This window comes from Silene latifolia, chromosome 10 (genome assembly GCF_048544455.1).
Source record: "Silene latifolia isolate original U9 population chromosome 10, ASM4854445v1, whole genome shotgun sequence".
Classification (NCBI taxonomy): domain Eukaryota; kingdom Viridiplantae; phylum Streptophyta; class Magnoliopsida; order Caryophyllales; family Caryophyllaceae; genus Silene; species Silene latifolia.
The window spans coordinates 27,469,987-27,491,350 of NC_133535.1; the positions used below are offsets into that span (position 1 = coordinate 27,469,987).

At 36.5% G+C, this 21,364-nt stretch overlaps 2 protein-coding genes across 2 annotated transcripts; both read right to left on the bottom strand.

The window, feature by feature from the left end:
* Window positions 1–856: 856 nt before the first annotated feature.
* Window positions 857–2,709, bottom strand: LOC141607346 (protein FAR-RED IMPAIRED RESPONSE 1-like). The gene is made up of 4 exons (XM_074426696.1): window positions 2,195–2,709; window positions 1,881–2,125; window positions 1,155–1,487; window positions 857–1,065 (listed from the first exon to the last, which is right to left on the bottom strand). The coding sequence occupies exons 1-4, from the start codon at window positions 2,707–2,709 to the stop codon at window positions 857–859; spliced, it is 1,302 nt and encodes a 433-aa protein (XP_074282797.1).
* Window positions 2,710–2,793: 84 nt separating this feature from the next.
* On the bottom strand, window positions 2,794–4,622 carry LOC141607347 (protein FAR1-RELATED SEQUENCE 6-like). The gene is made up of 3 exons (XM_074426698.1): window positions 4,580–4,622; window positions 3,644–4,128; window positions 2,794–3,030 (listed from the first exon to the last, which is right to left on the bottom strand). The coding sequence occupies exons 1-3, from the start codon at window positions 4,620–4,622 to the stop codon at window positions 2,794–2,796; spliced, it is 765 nt and encodes a 254-aa protein (XP_074282799.1).
* Between the last annotated feature and the right edge of the window lie 16,742 nt (window positions 4,623–21,364).

Consider the following 21,364-nt stretch of genomic DNA (forward strand, 5'->3'; position numbering starts at 1 on the left):
TAAAGTTGAAACTTCAACCAAGCGGATGAAAATAAAAATCCAAAGTCACTTTTTGAAACTTTGACAACGCATTCTGAAAGTTTAACTCATAACTTTTGAAACTTTAACCTAAGCTATTTACATTTCAAGTGACTCCTCCACATTCTGAAACTTTAAACATCAACTTCGAAATTTCAATTCACTCAAGTTGAAACTTCAATCAAACGTAGAATAATAAAATCCCAAAGTCAACTTTTGAAACTTTGACGACGCATTTCGAAATTTTAACTCACAAACTTTGAAACGTCAACCAATAATATTTAAATTCCATTTCAATTGTCGACATTCTGAAACTTTAATCCTCACCTTTGAAATTTCAACTCCCTCATGTTAAAACTTCAACTACAACTTCAACTACGTAGATAATTTTTAAATTCCACTATTAACTCTTCAAACTTTTAAGTCGTATTTTGAAATTTCACCTCACAAATTTCAAAACTTCAGCCAATAATATTTAAATTTCAACACAAATTTCAAAACTTCAGCCAATAACATTCTGAAACTTTATGCACCAACTGTGAAACTTTAACTCACTCATGTTGAAACTTCAAAGCAATAGTTTTAAAAATTCATGCCTGAACCTGGAAATTGTTCACGAATAACTGTGAAACTTCAACACTGCATGGGATTTTTCAATCCCAAAATTGGCTACCTTAAATTTCACCATAAACTTCAGAATTTTAAAATAAAAAAACTCGAACATAGACCATGACTACACAAACATCTACTTCCCTTGCATACAAAAGATTAACCTCAAAGTTTTACCAAAAAAACTTACACATTAACTTCATGAATACATTTTAATATAAAAAAATTCCTACTCCTCCGACAAGTCGTCTACTTCTTCTTCTTCCTCCTCCTCTTCTTCAGATGATTCCGACAATTGCGGTGGACGCTCAGCAAAAGGGTTAGGATAGTTCCTCTTGTCATGGTGTGCCATTTGCTTGCAATTATTGCACATGCGTTTCGGCTTACTGGCAATTACAACGGCCTTTGCCTTACTAGACAAAATCCTTTTCCCACTCCCTTTGTTTTTGGAATATTTAGGTGGCAGTATAGAAATCTCCTTACTTGCTTTACAACCACCATTTGTTGTTGTTTATTCAACTTCTCACCTACCGGTGTCAGCTTCTCTTTAAATTCCCTTATTAAATTAGTAAGACCTTCAACGTCTTCCTTTTCCTTATCAACAAGCACTCCAATTGTTTCGTGAATTTCCGACCACAATTTTGTCATCTGAAGTTGCTTACTGTCTACAATAACCATGTCATCTGTACACTCCCCGGTACTATAGTCACCACTCCGCAATGCATCCTTTGTCCATCTCCTAGCAATCCCAGATTCCGGAATTTTTTTTACCCCATTACCGGAACAAATCCAAATTATGTGCCTGCAGAGTAGTCCCTTCCTCTCAAAAAGTTTACAGGAACAGCTCGCCTCAAAAGTCCCTGAGTTAGCAAAAGAAATTGAAACTTTCATGACTAACAGAAACTTTATTACTTTCACTTTGAAACTTTAAGACAATTTCATGAAATTCTAATACTTTAACTATGTAAAACACTTCTTAACAAGTAATAAATTAACGTACTAATACTTCAACTATGTAAAACTTTATTACTTACACTTTGAAACTTTAAGACAATTTCATGAAATTTTAATACTTCAACTATGTAAAACACTTCTTAACAAGTACTAAATCAACGTACTAATACTTCAACTATGTAAAACTTTATTACTTACACTTTGAAACGTTAAGACAATTTCATGAAATTCTACTACTTCAACTACGTAAAACACTTCTTAACAAGTAATAAATCAACAACGTACTAAATTACTCATACCTGGGTTATACTGAACATCAAAATTACGGCCTCCCAATGAATCCTTCAAGGTAGTAACCTCTAAGTTGTTCGACTCCAAGAAACCCTTACAACTAAATCCACCAATTGCATTCTTTAACTCCTCTTGAAACTCCTCGAAAATATCATGTGTGTAAATCTTCGCACCATCACTCTCTATTGCCAACTTACTGCATAACTTAGGGTTTGAATGACGGTTTTCGTTATCAAGCCTCTTCTGGTTGTGTCTTTATTGGTCCAAAGCACTTTCAAAGCGCATCCAAAACTCAACCAGAGTACCATTTCTCGCCTCAAACCTCTTGAAAAAACTGTTTTCACTTTCCAACCGCTGTGTCGTCCTCATAATACCACCCATTCTTAAGTCCTTACAGTGCGTCATCACCCACTGCCTCCTTATATCATAGCATTCTGTAAACCATGCAATGTCAGCGGGTACGTGTTCCTCCATTATTGATGACCATCTATTGTCGAACTCCTCTGCTTCAAGTTCTCGGTCCCATACAATAGCATTTAACTTTCTTAAAAATACCTGGTAATCTTTCCTTTTGCTACCATACTTATAGGGAACCTTATTCATAATGTGCCACATGCAGAACCGGTGCCTTGTTGTCTTGAATTTTTCGGGTACTGACGCAATTATTCCAAGATCTTGATCTGTTATTATGTACTCTGGTTCCTTTCCCTCCATAGCAATCAAAAACCTCTCGAACACCCAATTAAACGATTCCGTAGTTTCTTTCGCTATAAGGGCACAACAGAAAGTTATTGATCGTTTATGGTTGTCAATCCCTGTGAAGGGAGTGAAAACCATCTTGTACTTGTTAGTGGAGTAAGTAGGGTCGTAAGAAACGGCATCTCCAAAGACAGAGTAGTTCCTCCTACCAATGCCATCCGCCTAAATTGCGCGTCGTAGGCTACCATCTACGTCAACATCATAGTCGAAGTAGAAGTCTGGCCGAGTCTCTGCCATGTTCTTGAAGTGATCAATGAAAAGTTGTCCGTCCCTTTCATGAATAAAATACTTTATGTCTCTTTGAAATTTTTTGAAGTCGTTCAAACTAGCCCCTATATTGTGGAACCCGTTAACAACCTCCTTACACATTCTGTAAGTCCTTGTTGCTCCAATATTCAGCTGCAATGAATTAACAAACCAACGTTAGAACAGAAATTAAATTCACACTCGAACATTCAAACGTCTACTACTAATTTCTACCTATCAGTTGTACAAACTTTAACCATGTTTAGTAAAATTCATTCTCACAAACGTAACTGTCAATGAAACTTTAACCGTTCCATTCCAAAATTCAACACTCTTTTCTGAAACTTTAACCGTTCCATTCCAAAGTTCATGGAAAAAAAAATTACAACATTATCTTTCCTGACTTTTAACACCCAAGCTGAGCACTAAAACTTTAAAGGTTAACTTTAAAATTTTAACGACAAATTTTGCAACTTCAACACAGTTCATGTCTGCAAACTGCCACATATAGCACTGAAACTTTTAAAGGCAATTTTGAAAGTCTAATTCACACTTTGTGAAACATTAAATCTATTTCCGGAAATTCAACTACATATTTCAGTAATGGAACTTTATGCGTGAACTACGAAATTGTAATATACAAAAATTAAAACATCAACAACGTACAACATAAAAACTATGACACCATAACACACACTCACTACTGAAACTTTATAAGTAAATTGTGAAACTTTAAACGTAAATTTTAAAACTTTAAGTTACTAACCCTTGAATTTGAAACAATTAGTCCCATGTTATACTTGGAAATGTTTTTGGATAATTTTTGAAACTCCCTATCTTTGACAGCAACAAGCTCGTGATTATGTTCTACATGAAACCGGTCCACTAAAAGCACACCATTCTTCGAAAATAACCTCATCCGAGCTTTACAACCAATCCTCTTTAGCTTATTTCTTCTCTCCTGCCTACTTCCATCTTCTTCCTTACCCGGACTTTCGTTACTTGATTTTGTAAACCCCTCCCTATTACAAACCAATAGTTTTGATTTTATAGTTCCGTCACGCCACTTTTTAGTTGTGTATTTTCTCACATCGAACTCAACCCCAAGTGCGTACACCTTATAAAATGTTATAGCTTCCTCAATATCCCCAAACTCCATCCCAATGTATGGTGTAAATACGTCCTCCAAATGCTTACAAAAGTCTTTCTCTGACACCGGTGGAATTGTTTCATCATCTGCATCAGCTGTAACTGACGACACAAAAAAAACAAAAACAAAAAATTCCGTAAAAAAAAATCTAATACAAAGGAAACTAAACCAACGTACAAACATATCAGTACCAAAAATATGCTAAAAAAACTCTAATGTACAGCAACTGAAACTTTAATTACGCCAAAAATTGTCAAAACCCCTAAACCAAAAACTACAGCCAACGACTACTCGTCTCCCCTCCATCGTCTAAAAAAAAAGTTCTGTAACCTTTTTCCCTTACCTCCTTCCCTCTGCCTTTTCTAATATGTCTACATACAAACACCACATGTTCATCTTCCACTCCCACAAAAAATATAAAGATAAATTTCACACCATGCAAATATTACTACTCATATAAACACAATTCGTTTTCTAACTATACAGAAGTTTAGCAATGATAACTAGCAAAATATCTCTATAGAACAATTAAATTACAAGTACTCATCTTACCGTTCTCAACAGCCTCATAAGCCACAATCTCCATATCAGCCATGAAATATAAGTGATGAACTAAATAGAGGATGAATATGGTCGAAAATTTAAGGAAATATTAAAGAACTAACTAAAGGATGAAAAGATGTTATTAAACCAGTATGAAGAATAATTTTTTAGGGAGTAATATGAGGAAGAAAAAAGGGTTAGAGAGAAGGATACAGTTGAACGTGAAAGGGGATATTACAGTTGTGCTAATGAATACGAGGTAATCAGTGTTGGGAGAATAAAAAGTGTATTCATTATGATTATTAGTTGATTTCTTTTTTTTTTTTACGTAAAACTCAAACAAATATCAGCCCTTGGTTTCACCTAATCCAATGGCCAAAAAAAGGACTTAGGGACTCATATATTTGAGTGGATTCATTTGAATTTGGCTCTCTCTCTCTCTCTCTCTCTCTCTCTCTCTCTCTCTCTCTCTCTCTCTCTCTCTCTATATATATATATATATATATATATATATATATATATATATATATATATATATACCTATTTCTATATATATATATACCTATTTCTATATATATGAGTTGGGTTCAAATGAGTCCACAAATTTGGTTGAGTCCCTAAGTCTTTATCTAAACCACTAGATTTTACAAGATTAATGGTTGAGATTAAAAGAAAAAACACACTTACCCACCAAGTAATTAATGCTTTCTCTTTTATAATTTCAATTTCCAATTCCCATAATCATTTACTTTATCTTTCTCATCAACTAATTTATTACTTAATTGATATGCTATGCAATATCAAAATTATTGGAATTTAAAGACGAAATTTCAAACCCGCGTAAAATAAAAGTGGGTTCGTAAAAGACTTCGTAAATCATCATTCGGACTCCGATTAAGGCGAAACAAAAGCTTAAATTTATTATTTTTGCGAGCCCAACGCAATGGTGACATTTTCGTACACCATTGTGTTTTCAAAATTTCAGTACTGCTCCGTGAAATGGGAGTTACATCATATCCGCTGAAAATTGCACCTTATTCAAAGTCACACCCAATTTACTTGAAATTATATCATATATACTTGAAGTTAATTAATTAATTTACTCATATATATACTTGAATTTACACCGATCAATTAAAATTATATCATATTTATTTGAAGTTACACCGTATCCGTTTGAAGTTACACCCAATTGAAGTTGCTTGATATTACATCATTTCTACTTGAAATTACATAAACTAACATTTGAAATTACACATTGTAGTATTGAAATTACACACTATATACTTAAAGTTATATACTTTAAAAATTACAGTTACATAATTTAAAAATTGAAGTTACACACTATACCGTTAAAGTTACACACTTTAAAAATTGAAGTTACACATTATATCCTTAAAATTACACACTTTAATAATTGAAGTTACATGCTATGTACTTAAAGTTACACACTTTAAAAAATAAAGTTACACTATATACCATTAAAGTTAGACACTTTAAAGTTACACATTTTAAAAATTGAAGTTACATATTATACCCTTAAAATTACTCACTTTATAGATTGAAGTTACACACTTTAAAAATTAAAGTTACACACTATACCCTTAAAGTTACACCCTTTAAAAAATGAAGTAACACTTTATACACTTAAAGTTACACCCTTTAAATTGAAGTTACACACCTAACCCTTAAAGTTACACACTTTAAAGATTGAAGTTACACATAAAATTAAAAAAGATATCAATATGAAGTTACACACTATATCGATTCAAAGTAACACGATATAAATTTGAAGTTACATAATATTAATTGACATTACACAATACTAATTTAAAGTTACATTAATATGGATTTAAAGTTACCAATTAAATTAATATTGAATATAATAATCAAATAAAATTCTCTTCATCCTTCAATCAAAATCTCTTCACCATCTATCTAAATAAGTCAATCTAAATCTCATATTTTCATCGTTATTCTCTACTGCCAAGGACTCATCATCATCATCATCATCACCACCATCACCATGTTCATCTTCATCTTCATCTTCATCTTCATAAAAAAAACAATTAGTAATTATAATACTTAGATACAATTCAACAAAAAAAAATCATAAAAATCACTATATTTCAAAATATAATAATCTCACTAATTATCTAAAAATACTAAATTTCACTATCAAATCATTCCAAATACATAACCAAAGATTACAACAAAATCCAACAAAAAATTCACAAGAAACAAACACACAAACCACTATATTTCGAACATAACCGAGTATTACTGAATATTTTTAAAACTCAATGGTATATAAAAATATCATCGTTGCGTTAGGCTCGAAAAAATAATCAAACCTCCATTCTATAGAATCATACGCTTTTTGTAACTCTAATTTGCACATTTTGCGAGGAGAACACTTCTTTCTATTATAGCACCTCACTAGTTCATGGCATATAACTAAGATATTCTCAACAATATCTCTCCTTCTGATAAAAGCACTTTGGCTATCACTGATGATGCTAGGGAGAATTTTGCCTACTCTATTGCAAATGACCTTATTAGAGATACATTTATAAATTCTGTTGCAACATGCTATAGGCCTAAACCGACTAACTGATCTAGGCATTGCCACCTTAGGGATAAGAGCAAGGACTGTGTTGTTGATCTGCTTTAGCATTTTGCTTGATATAAAAAAACTGCTGCACAGCCTTAATCACACATTCCCCAAAAAATTTCATGAATCAATAAAGAATTGACTACTAAAGCCATCGGGTTCAGGTGCCTTTGCTCTAGGAATATCAAACATAGCAAGCTTTTACTTCATCTCCAATGACAGGGGATAAGAGTAAGGCACTATGTTCCGCAGTAAGCATGTTACCCCTCCGGATGGTGTCCCGTGTCAATATGAACATCCACAACTTTAGTTTCCCCTAGCAAAGATTTATAGAAACTCTCAAAGGCATTGTTTATTGCAGGAGGACTGGAGAGGTATGAATATTAACATTCACATCCACAATTTGGATCACCTTATCCATAGCTCTTCGTTTTTTAATGGAAGCAAAGAAATATTCTGGTATTGGCATCTCCATCTTCTCAATCCATTCCATCTCAAAAATTCCATTCCAAAAGTCGGTTGGGAAATTTACCTGAACAAATCTTGGAAGTATTGGAGATTCTTCGAACTCCACTGAAATTATTTCAGTATTAATACTTGCGAGTTGACGTAGCTCCACATTTGGATTGTATCTGTGAGGATGAGGCTACAAAAAAATCTAGTAAATTAGTCTCTATATTTTAACATGGTATAATAAAACACTTTCTAATTGGTTGAAAAAATTAAATTACTATTTGTTTTTCTTACCTCGTCCTCTTCAAACCGAGAAGGAGTATAATACAGAGTACTACTTGCACTACTTCCACTTCCTGCCTGCAGGAATACGTTTATAAAAAAAACAACATTTAAATAGCTATAGCTTTCTTTACATCTGCCAAAAAAAATAGCTATAACTATAACATGATTAAAAAAACAATAGAAATCCTTGGAAACATTTTATAAAACTGTTGCGTTATCCGCAGCTTAGTCAGCAACGATCCGATCAAATACGATCCCACTAGAAATTTGTTTGCATATTGAGGAGTACGACATTGTCGATATCAGTAGCATAAAAAATATTGTAGGTTCTGTATATATTGTGTATATACTGTATACTATTTGCCATTAAAGTTTGTATTACCCTTCTATTTTTTATGTGTGGCTAATGTTCAACATATAATTTAACATTAATATGTCAAAACTAATTTTTTAGAAGCTAGATTATATTTGTATGATGCATTTGTTAGGGTTAAAAAAGTCATACTATATTCATGGAAAAATGTGATATATCCCATATATTATTATTATTATTATTATTAGACTTACATAACGCTCTTATTTTAGGAATTGTAAGGGCGACTGGGTTATTTAAACACCTACAAAGTTCTCAAAAAGAGGTCTTATAATCATATAAGAACGTAGAAGAAAAAAAATTAATGATTAGGGTCATACCCGAGTTGCAGATCCAATACTCAAATTTAAGATTGCGAACGCGGCTATGGCTACGATAGTTCTTGGTAAACATGTCTGTAATACCGTCCCAAACAACATCAGCAGGATACTAGTCAGGAGTGTCAATCCCGTCCCCACTCGTGAGCGCGGGCAGTGTGTCACGAAAACTGCTACGAGCTTGGCGATATGTTGAGATGACATCAATAGTTGGAGGCGAACGTCGAATAAGACACAGTAGTTGTTGACATCTGCGTGTATACGCTGATGCCAAAGAACTGGTGCCACATTTCTCAAGAACTCGTCTGTGCCGAGCAGTTGCCCTGGATAAGAAATAGAAATATAGGGAATATATATTAGGGTAGGGATAAAAAAAATGTACTGTATATGCGGTTATATTCTTACCTGGAAGAGCGTTGAGGTAGCCAATGTTAAACCTTACAAAGAAGCAAAATAGCAGACCCAGGCATGACTTGTTCTTTTTCCTGTTAGAAATCCAAAGTTATTGTTTTTTGTTCGATTTAATGTAAGTTTTTTTATTAAAGATCAAAATTAATACGGGTAATACAAATATATTTCATACTAGAATTAAATGAAATTTGAGAAACTAAAACAACTTATCAAAATTTCCAAACACCATATGCCTAATGTCAATACTAACTGATGTGTATTAATTAGTTTTATATGACTTCCCTCCCTCTTTTAGCTCACATGATAATTTGCAATTTTTGAATTGATTATGTGAGCTAATTACGTGTTCTATGTGTTTTGCATGTCTTGTTGCATTTTGTAGAAAATGAAACGATTTACGGCTTTTTCTTATCATTTTGGCATTCATCGAGGATCATGAGACTACTTGAAGCAAAAATTGGCCATTTAGAGGCGTTTTGGGAAGTTTCACGCATCGCGAGGGGAAAAACGGGATTTGGTTGGCACTTACATAAAGAAATGGAGTACTAATGAAGAAAGGAAGAGATCGCAAAGACCACAAAATTTTGGGGTCTTCATGAAAGCAACCTAAGTTAATTTGTTGTACCCCCAAGAATTATCTGAACCCCAAAATCTTGGGGTTTGGTATCTGATGATATTTTAGGTTTGATGTCACGCCCCCAGGAAAAGAATTGTTTGAACCCCGAATTCTTGGGGATTGTGTAACTCAGGCAACTCTTCATTTTCCTACTAGTTTATTATATATTAAAGCTTATTATTAGATAATTTGAACTATGTTTTTTCATACATATACTAGTCTACAAAAACCCTAGTTTTTTAATAATCTTAGTTACTTTGTTATCAACATTTCTTTCAAATAATTCAAGTTCTTATCCAGGTTATTTTGTTCATATTATTCAAGTTTCTGTTCTTCTTTTTGTTGGTAATTTCTTATTGTCTACTTTATTTTTAGTATTTCATTTTTTCATCTCTAATTTATAATTATGAAATTGTTTACATTTATGATTTTTATTTGTTTACATTTCATTATGCGTGAGAAGATATAAATCTAGGGGAAAGGATGTAGCATGTATAATTAGCATATGTCTCATTGTTGAATTGGATTTGTTTTGTCATTATATTGTCTCTACTTCTTCGCTTGTTTTAATTGATAAACAATGATTTGTGGCCAAAGTCATTTGTTTATAATTGTTAATTTTCGACCTAAGACCGAAAGCCGAGAAGGGAATTAGACAAAGCATGAGTAGTAAGACGATCTAGTAAAATTGAGAGCCTTTAGGACCCGTCTTAAGGTTGGCAATAACTGTGAGGCATGTGCCTTTGACCTAGACAATACCGACATCAGAATACCCATATTTGACAATATTATTATGCTAGTTTATGTGTGAAACCCGTATCCCTAGATCCCTTTTATATTGATACATTTTCATCTTGCTAATCACTTTATTTTACAAACGCAACTACCAACCAAAGTCGTTAATTGACCTTGATAAAATTCGCTCCATGACAACTAATTACAACACTCGCCTCCCCGAGATCGGCCCCTACTTCCATAACTACATTAATTTGTTTCTTATCCAAGCCTAGGGTAAAAATTTTATCTTTGTTCAGGGTACGCGACAACTCTATCACCAACCATAGCCAGAAATGCTTTATCTTTTCTTCTAATATGCTTCCTTATCTCAATCTCAATTCTGCTTCTTACATTGTTCTTGATCTACTCAATACTCTTCTCCCTACGATCCTTTTTAGCTTGATGAAAGGCCTGATGTCTACGTGTCCAAATGCGGTACAAACAGGCGATTAACATTAGTGTTACGATTTTTTATTGAGCTTTTGATTTCCTGATTTTTCCGTACCATTCCATTCTGTTCTAATTTGGGGACTTAAATCTCATCTAACTTTATAAATTGTTGATAATGTTGCTACTGTAACAACATTTAAATAACAAAGGCTTCTAAGTTTTCGGATTGATCCCACAAAGGTAGCAGGTACCATCAGTAATGAAGCCCATATTTACGAGTTTATCTTAAGTTCTAAAAGCATCAATCTGTTGGAATTGGGGGGAAGTGGTAAACTAACCCCTTAAGTTTGCATCAATGTGAGAATAATCCCCTTAACTTTTACTTTGGTGTAAACAACCCTCCTAACTTTGTACTAAAGTGAAATCAAGCCCCCTTCTACTTTTCCGGTCAAAATCTCGGCAGATTGCCAATTTCTCACCAATATCTCATATGTTGTACATTATGTATAATTTTCACCTTTTTTACTCTATATATTTATAAAAATACATGTATTGCAAGATCTATACGCCTTATTTTAGCACATTATCCAACAATTACTATGTCCTACCACTCTTAACTCTGACTTTCTATCTCTCCCTTTCGTCTTGTCTCAGAACACTCAACACCAACACCAACATTATCACTTCTTTTTTCCTTTTTTCAACTTTGCCAAACAAATAAATTTATTGATCCTACCTTACTACATCTTATTTATTTTTTTTCTTTTAGCTTCTTAAAGCTGCCCACCTTATTTTGGATCTCCTAGGATCAAGAGCATGTTTCAGTTCCACCAAGACGAGTAAGCTCTTTTTCGATTGGATTTCAGATTGGGCTGCATAAGCAGAATCTTTTTACATAAATTTTTCCTCTATTCTTAAAGAAGCAAGCGAGGAGAGTTCCGTTGTGGAACATGATTTAGAGATTTAAACTAAATGACATGACATTCTATTCTCAAAGGCAAAAGCAATCTCAGGTTTCCTTGTTTTCCCCACGCCAGTTGTATTGTAGCAATTTAATTTTGTAAAAGTTGCACCCAAATCTCAGTGTTAAATTATGAGCAATTATACGTAACATTGGTGAGATATCGATGAGAAATTAACAATCCGGCGAGATTTTAACCGGAAAAGTAAAAGAGGTCTTGATTTCACTTTATAACAAAGTTAGGGGTTTGTTTACACCAAAATAAAGTTAAGGGGGTTATTCTCACATGGATGCAAACTTAAGGGGTTAGTTTACAACTTCCCCATGTTAAAATTCAACTAAACTCCTCTCCGTCATTCACACATGAATTGCACACCATCCTACGCCAGTTACAAGTCTACCACAACCTCCCCTCCCCCCAGCTTGGTATTGGTCTTTAACTCATCAGATTTCCCTCCAAACCACTTGTTTCTTGTTTTGAAATATAAATCTCCCAAATTTTATAAATTTCGTATATTAGTTACCCTTATAGCTTCATTGGTGAATCTTACACATTCTCCTGTGACCTTGATAGCCTATGTTATGTATCTTCCACATTATCCTGTAATATTAAAAATTAAAAGTGACCCATTACAATTCGAAATGTTATATATATGTATGTATGAATGTATCATCAATTAATTTGAATAAATATCATGCTCTAAAATGTCTGAATAAGAATTCCAAGTACAAGATAATTTTTACTCAAGTAGGGAACTAAGGCGATTTGGAGGACTAAGAAAATTTGGAGATTTATTTGATAGATTATGGTCCGTTGATCAAGCGAGGTAGGGGAGCACATGGAACATGGCAATAAGCTCATACGTGTTCCGAGCCAATGACTTGGTAAATATATCTGCTAGAGTATAGTATATGACAACAAATAAAATATGTAAGCAAAGCAGTAACATATACTACTTGTTAGCACATTAATTCATGTGTTTTATCTACATTTTAAACTCTTGTTAGTCCCAATTTTGAGTGCTTAAATTGCTAAAAAGCTCAACTTTCGACTACTTTTGCAAATCATGTTCTTCGTTCTCTTTTTGGCTATTTTCCCGATTTGTCATGTGTATATTTCGAGTCCAAGGCACTCCTCTAGGTGCTTTCTTAATGTAGGTATCTTGATTGAACAAGTCTTGGACAAGGGAAAAAAAGAATGAAGCGATTTGAAAGTCGGAAATTATGTTTGTAAAGTAGAAGCACTAACTAGATTATAGGATGTAGAGCGTAAGATGAGGGATGTACCTCATCTTACTAATTTGACTAGTTTTGTTACTTAAAGGAGAAAATGTACCTCATCTTACACGTTTTCTCCCATCCTTATTCCTTTTTTGGACTCAATTTGTAATGGGTCATTATGGATTAATATAAATACCCTAAATCCATATCTTAAAATCCTAAGCTTCATTTTTATACAAATTAGATAGAGAAACTCAAGTATTTCCTTGATACTTTGGAGATCAAATCTTCATCTACTTTTCAGATAATTTAAGATCAAGTTTTATTATTTTATTTTCCTCTTCCTTGTTGGTAATTTCTCTCTCCTTTATTTTTCTTATTTGCTTTTTATTTATTTCTTAGCTTGAATATTTAGTTTAGTTGTCACCAAGTTACAATCTTTAGGGGGCCCATTAAAGTTTAATTAAATCAATCTTACGTAATGTTGAATGTTAAAGTCACAACCTTTACCACTTGTTTAGGCTTAATTACATGATTAGTGATTAGTCTCTTCTTCTACGGTCTGATTAAGTCTAATAATAGGTTTATTTTGGTGGGTAGTCGTCTTTGACAAGTTGTCCATTCATTTTGGTTGGGTAATTAGTATTTACCCCTTATTTGACCTTTGTCCAACCTTTTGAGGCTATCAACGGGAGTTGCGCTGAACTTGGGCTACTTAGGCTATCAACGGAAGTTGGGCTTAGGGTAGCGGATACCGTTAGTCTTGGGAATCGACTCTAGGTGGGTTCTTCATAGGATTGAGACCCATCTAAAGAGACTTACCAATTGACTAAGAGATTTCATCCATAGGAGTGGGAAAGACTTTAGTTGGGGCCTAAATGTTGACCTTAAATTCCTTGGACTCGCTTTTGGTTATTCATGGGAGTGAGACCTTAACTCAACTCAAGATGCTACCTATACTCGGAGGGTTATGTATAGACTAGCTAGCATTGTCCTCCTTTACCCCATAAACCCATTACTTGTCGATTGACTAATTGCCATGGCTAAAGACTTCATCGGATCCTAGGCCTTTTATTAATTGAGTTACAACCCTATCATCTCATTTGTTTACAATTAGTTTTATTTGCATCTCGTATTAGCTAGCTTAGTTCATTAGATAAAAACCAAAACCAACTCTTATCTGACTCAGCTAAACACTACAAATAAAACCGACTAGTATTGCAACATAGCTTTGTGCGTTAACCTTTTCGTGCCCATTCATACGTTCGTAAGATACCTCAATTTCCTTCTGCCATTACTGCCGATGCTACTGTCATTTGCGCTCTTCTATTTTGGCGTTCACCCAATTTTTCTTCACTGGAAGAGAATAGATGGTGAGAAATCCCCATTCTTCATTATTTTCTAATGCAGCAGATCCTTACCCATATCTTATGATCCCTTCATCCGAAACATTATCCGGTCAAGTTTAGGGACAGCTCTCAGCAATAGCAACATGTACGTACCTGAGTCCCTGTGGTCCAACATTATAACAATGCCAAAAAAAGCTTCTGTCCAAGCGTGGTAATAGGGAAGGATGTTTACAGCCTTAAAACTATGCTAAAAGTCTAAAATAACAGAGAGGTTATTTCAGGATGACCATTAAAGAAAATTGCATAGACAATTTCATCGACTGCCTGCTATTTCATAACCTAATAAGTAGAGACAGGTTAGTGAACTATCTTGTCTTATCTCATCATGTTCCAAAGCCAAAGCATTGCGAGTGTTTGACTCGCTTGAAATGAAACATGTTCCCACAAGAGGGAGTTCAAAAGAGAGAATGATCATATGATATAGTAATGGTAAGCAAATCAATTCAAACTTCTTCTTTTGGGACCTCAAAAGTCGAGGGACACTTCGAGCACTGAAGATAACTAGTTAGTTACTGTGTTAACTTGGCCATGATACAGCAGATAAAAATCCTCATAACAAGCAATGAGTAAATTCCTGATGATAGAATAAGTCAACTAGTAAATAATGTAATTATTTTGTTGTTATTCTGTTACCTAGTTTAGTGCTATTAGCTTCCTAGTTTAGAGTATACGGTTCCTTGATTTAAGGATCTCTCTTGTATTTATACCTAACATCATTGTCAATAATACTCACCAATTAAACTCTCAATCTCTTTCATGGTATCAGTTTATTAGGTCGATCTCATTCTTCTCGCTTCCGCTCCTAATTTTTTTCTTCTTTCTCTTCCAGACCTCACGTCTGACACAATGACCGGCGACTCTAAGTCGACTTTCCACCCGGCGTTAGCCGTCAACAACATCTCTAATCATATCCCTGTCAAACTTGGCATGGATAATGATCAATATCCCTTATGGGTTGCGTTGTTTACCAATCACGCCAAGTCGAATAGGGTTCTTCACCATATCATCTAGCCAAAGGTCGCCCCTAAAGCTCCTTCCACGGCTGATGAGCAAGAAATGTGGGAGACCCTTGATGCGACGGTCCTTCAGTGGATTTACTCCACAATCTCCACTGATCTCTTGGAAACCATCATAGAGGCCGAATCGACAGCCATGGAGGCCTGGGAACGGCTCACGGATATTTTCCAAGATAACAAGAACTCTCAAGCAGTGACGCTTGAACAAGAGTTCTCTCATGTCGAGATGGCAGACTTCTCGTCCGTCTCCGCATATTGCCAGCGACTTAAATCGTTGGCGGATCAATTGAAAAACGTCGGCTCTCCTGTCTCAAATAGCCGACTTGTTCTTCAGTTGGTCTCCGGGCTCTCCACTCCGAATCAGGGTGTTGGTACAATAATTCGTCAAAACGACCCGTTACCTTCATTTTATCGGGCTCGTTCCATGCTAACTCTAGAGGAAGGCAGTCTTGCGAAACAGGCTGCAAATGGTTCCTCTGAGGCTCTCTACTCTCGTGGTAGTGTAGAGAATGACAATGGAGGGAATTCTTCTAAGTCCAGCACTGCTAACATCGGAAAAGGAGGGCGTGGAAATGGGAAAAAGAAGGGCAATAAGGGTGGCAAGGGAAATCAGAATACCGGTAAGGGACAGAGCACCTCCACTGCTCCTGCTCAGTCTCCACAACCCACAGTACCACAACCCACACCTCTCTCGTGGTCTGGAGGTTATGGGCCATGGCAGTGGCCCTCCTCGCCATGGGGATACCCGCCCTGTTCTTATCCGTCGAATCCTTGGATGATGAGGCCGTCTTATCCACGGCAGCAGCAAGGAATTTTGGGCCCTCGGCCCCAACAGGCATATGTTGCTGATGCTAATGCTCCGTCTCAGACTGACATAGAAGCGGCTATGTATACGCTTGGCTTGACTCCTCCTGAGCCGTGGGTGATGGACACGGGTGCTACATCTCATATGACATCGAATCAAGGTACGCTCTCGTCTTTTGTTAATAAGAGTTTTAATAATGGTATAATTGTCGGAAACGGTGAGTCCATTCCAATTAATGGCTACGGACACACTACTCTTTCTACACCAGTACCTCGAAATCATTCACCCTTAGTATTAAAAAATGTCCTTTTTGCCCCAAAACTAGTCAAAAACCTTATTTCCGTTAGAAAATTCACTACCGATAACAAGGTCTCTGTTGAATTTGACCCTTCTGGTTTTTGTGTGAAGGATTTGCGGACGGGGACTCGTCTAATGAGGTGTGATAGTCGGGGTGCTCTTTATCCCATTACTCCCACAACAACATCAGCCGTACCATCTACTTTTGCTGCCTTAGCTCCATCCGTTTGGCATGATCGGTTAGGCCATCCGGGTGATCCCGTCTTTTCTATTATTAGGCAAAATAAATTCATTGATTGTACTTCGTACTCTAAAAAGTCGTTTTGTCAATCATGTCCTCTAGGAAAACATGTTCGGTTACCTTTTGCTGCATCTATTTCTCGTACTTGTATGCCATTTGATATTCTTCATTGTGATCTATGGACGTCACCTGTTTTAAGTTCCATTGGTCACAAATATTATTTAGTTATTTTGGATCATTTTTCTAACTTTTTATGGACGTTTCCTGTTGACAAGAAAAATCAAGTTAGCCCCATATTAACTAAATTCCATGCTTTCGTCCAAACTCAATTTGAACGGAAAATAAAATCGTTACAATGTGATAATGGGACCGAATTTATTAATCGCTTATTTCGTGATTTTTGTGAGAATAATGGCCTAGTTTTTCGACTTTCCTGCCCTCACACATCTTCCCAAAACGGAAAAGCGGAACGTAAAATTCGCTCTATTAATAACATTGTTCGGACTTTACTTTTTCATGCTTCAATCCCTGTTAATCTTTGGCATCATGCTCTTTCTTTAGCCACTTATTTACTGAACATAATACCTAGTAAATCCATTGCCTATAATATCCCTCTCCGTATTTTGTATAATCGTAATCCGGTTTATACTCATCTCCGTATTTTTGGTTGCTTGTGTTTTCCATTAATACCTTCTACCACTATACACAAATTACAGCCTCGTTCTACTCCGTGTGTGTTTCTTGGTTATCCTAAAGATCATCGTGGGTATAAATGTTTAGACATGTCTACACGTAAGATTATTATTTGTCGTCATGTCTTGTTTGACGAAAGCACTTTTCCTTTTGCCAAATTACATAAACCCGATGCTCACACCTATGATTTTTTGGATGATGGAGTCTCCCCGTATGTCCTTCGACACATGACCATGCCTCCTCTTCACCGACCCAAACACACCCACCGAACACCACGCCTGTCGTGCCCGAGCCTGTGCCCGAGCCTCGCCGACCCTTCCCCTACGCCATTGTCACCCGAGCCCCGGTCCCCAGTCCCAAGGTCAGCCACTAGGACCACGACATCCCCCCTCATCACCTACTCTCGCCGTGCCCCCGTAAGCCGAGCTACTTTACCTTCCTCCAAACCCACAACGCGAGCCGATCATGGCATCGTAAAACCAAACCCCAAATACATTAAGCCATCCAATGAACAAAATTTGTCTCACTCTGTAGCCATTTCACCGATTCCAAAAAATCCCGTGTTAGCTCTCCGTGACACTAATTGGAAACTCGCCATGGATGACGAGTATACTGCTCTTATTAATAATAAGACTTGGGTCTTGGTTCCTCGTCCTACGAATGTTAATGTTATTCGCTCAATGTGGATTTTTCGTCATAAATATAATTCTGACGGTTCGTTTGAAAGGTATAAGGCTCGTCTTGTAGGTGATGGGAAAACGCAACAAGTTGGTATCGATTGTGGAGAAACCTTTAACCCGGTGGTAAAGCCCTCTACAATTCGAACGGTACTATGCCTTGCTCTTTCAAAATCATGGTCCATTCATCAACTTGATGTTAAAAATGCTTTTTTTACATGGCACACTTAACGAAACGGTCTATATGTATCAACCCATCGGCTATAGGGACAAATCACGACCTGATCATGTTTGTCTCCTAAAGAAATCGCTATACGGGCTCAAGCAAGCACCTCGTGCTTGGTATAAACGGTTTGCTGACTATCTTTCTCATATTGGTTTTACTCACAGCAAAGTGGATCACTCTTTATTCATTTTTCGACAAGGTACACATATTGCATATTTACTGTTATATGTCGATGATATTATATTGACGTGTTCCTCGGATGCTCTACGGACTACTATTATGAGTAAGCTTCAGACGGAGTTTGCTATGAAGGATCTCGGCCCTCTAAGTTATTTTTTGGGCATTCCCGTCAAGCGTTGCTCTAAGGTAGAGCTGATCAAATGGCCCAAGCCCATTGGCCCTATCCGGCCCGGCCCGGTTTTTTGAAGGGCTTGGGCCTTTAGTTTTGGCCCAAAAAAGCCCATGGGCCGGCCTAAAAAAGCCCAAAATATTTTGGGGCCGGGTTTGGGCCAAGCGTTTGGCCCAAATTTTGGCCCGGCCCGGCCCATATATATTAATAATGAATATTTTTCTAATAAAACCTATTAAAGTAGCGTTAAAGTTATACTCAACTCTTTACAAACTCAAGTATATTTTTTTAGATTTATAAAACAAAGTATACATAACATAAATCATATCTAAGAATGCATGATTAAGCATTCTAAAATGGCGATTTTTGTCATTATTTTATTTTAGAGAGCAATTAATATGCATTTCATCATATTTTGTGCAATTTTATACACTATGTATGTTTTAAAAGTTGTAACTGAAGGTATTACGCTAATTATTTCCTAGGGTAAGTCGTAAATTTTAGGGCCCGAAAAAGCCCATTTAGGCCCAAAAGCCCGCATTAGCCCATAAGGGCCGGGTTTGGGCTTGCTAAATAAGCCCACGCATCTGGGCCGGCCCGGCCCGACCCACACAAATGGGCCGCTTTTATTAGAAGGGCCCGGCCCAGGCCCGCATTGGCCCGGCCCATGATCACCTCTACTCTAAGGGCTTATTTTTGTCTCAAACCAAATATGCTACTGAAATTATTGAGCGTGCTGGTATGATATCTTGTAAACCCGCTGCGACCCCTGTTGATACAAAACCGAAATTGAGTGCGGCTCCCTCGGTTCCGTGTGATAATCCCACACTTTATCGTAGTCTTGCCGGTGCCCTACAATATCTCACTTTTACTAGGCCCGACATTTCTTATGCCGTCCAGCAAATCTGCCTCTTTATGCACAATCCTATGACCGAACACATGGCCGCCCTTAAGCGCATTGTTCGCTATGTTCAGGGTACTTCTGAACGTGGTTTATGGCTCTATCCATCTGCTCCTTCCCTTCTTCGTGCTTACACGGACGATCGATCGGGGAGGGTGTCCCGATACTAGACGGTCTACTTACTGTTATTGTGTATTTTTGGGTGCTAATTTAATCTCATGGGCTTCCAAGCGACAACCCACACTATCCCGATCCAGTGCCGAGTCCGAATACCGTGGTGTGGCCAATGTTGTCGCGGAGTCGTGTTGGCTCCGCAATTTACTAGTGGAGTTGCACGTCCCTATGCCTAAAGCTACCCTTGTTTACTGTGATAACGTGAGCGCTATTTATCTCTCGGGTAACCCGGTTCAACACCAACGTACTAAACATATCGAAATGGACATTCATTTTGTCCGAGAAAAGGTTGAACGCGGTGAAGTTCGTGTGCTTCATATCTCCTCTCGTTATCAAATCGCGGATATCTTTACCAAAGGCCTCCCTCTAGTTCTTTTTGATGATTTCCGTGACAGTTTACACGTTCGTTTACCTCCCGTATCAACTGCGGGGGTGTGATAGAATAAGTCAACTAGTAAATAATGTAATTATTTTGTTGTTATTCTGTTACCTAGTTTAGTGCTATTAGCTTCCTAGTTTAGAGTATACGGTTCCTTGATTTAAGGATCTCTCTTGTATTTATACCTAACATCATTGTCAATAATACTCACCAATTAAACTCTCAATCTCTTTCACCTGAAGAACCTGAAAAAAGCACGGTATACGTCTAGGAGAATTATTGGACCTCATGCTAATCCTTCTCGACTTTTTATGTGAGGTTAACTAAAACGTCAGTAAAATTAGAAACAGTTGCTTGTCACCAGTCATAATTCGTGGAGCTACAAGAACTCTTCCCTTGACCATAATTATGCTCCCCATATTACAAGTTGCAACAAGGCCATCAATCGCTAGTTCCAAGAACAGCTTGCATTAAAACATAACTCAATTCATCCATAACATTTTTAAACAAGCACTTCATCTATGTTTCTGACACTTCTAGTTCATAACGATTAGCATTCAAAAGTCAAAATCAGTCAGAACTCACTGATACAAGCGCCTATGAGCAGAGAGGCTCACGAAGTTGCGAGGCTACAGTGCCCATAGTGGAACTCAGTCCGTGACAGCAAAATACTAAAGTGTGCTCATTCCCAGCTTAAACTTTGTACCAGTTCTTGCCTTTGGTAATCTAATATGGAGCATGATCTAAAAACCATGGGTAGTATCTCATTCAAAACTGACATATCTAACCGAAAATGCGAATAAATGGTAATATCAGAGAATTTTAATTGTCTCAAAATGCATGTGCACTTCAGCCTAATGAACCGTGTCAAATCTTCGTCACAAAGCAACCCATGTTTCGATCAGCAAGTGGCATAAAAGAGGTCGCAAATGGCTGTGCAGTACTGAACGAGTGAACGAACATATCAGTGAGGATCGGCAAATATTGAAAACCCACTGCAAATATCTTCCCTTAACTCAAGCCAGGTTATTAGAGCATTTTCCAAGTTGGGAAGTTAAGTGACCTAAACTGGAAAGACGAGACTTTTGATTGATTTTTGATTTTGCCTCAAACCCCGCGACAAGCCACTGTCGCTAACACTCCCCTCAAAAAGATTGTCATGAAAATATGAGAATTCCTTTGAATATGAGTTTACTGGGACAAGACTGT

Bases quoted from the DNA above. Each gene is read 5' to 3' on its own strand.
- LOC141607347 (XM_074426698.1), bottom strand. From the start codon at position 4,622: ATGGCTGATATGGAGATTGTGGCTTATGAGGCTGTTGAGAACG. The intron at 4,129-4,579 runs GTAAGATGAGTA...TTGTGTCGTCAG, and splicing joins TTATGAGGCTGTTGAGAACG to TTACAGCTGATGCAGATGAT. The intron at 3,031-3,643 runs GTTAGTAACTTA...AATTCATTGCAG, and splicing joins TAATTGTTTCAAATTCAAGG to CTGAATATTGGAGCAACAAG.
- LOC141607346 (XM_074426696.1), bottom strand. From the start codon at position 2,709: ATGGTTTTCACTCCCTTCACAGGGATTGACAACCATAAACGATCAATA. The intron at 2,126-2,194 runs GTTTGAGGCGAG...GGACCAATAAAG, and splicing joins GAAAACAGTTTTTTCAAGAG to ACACAACCAGAAGAGGCTTG. The intron at 1,488-1,880 runs GTATGAGTAATT...TTGCTAACTCAG, and splicing joins TGATGTTCAGTATAACCCAG to GGACTTTTGAGGCGAGCTGT.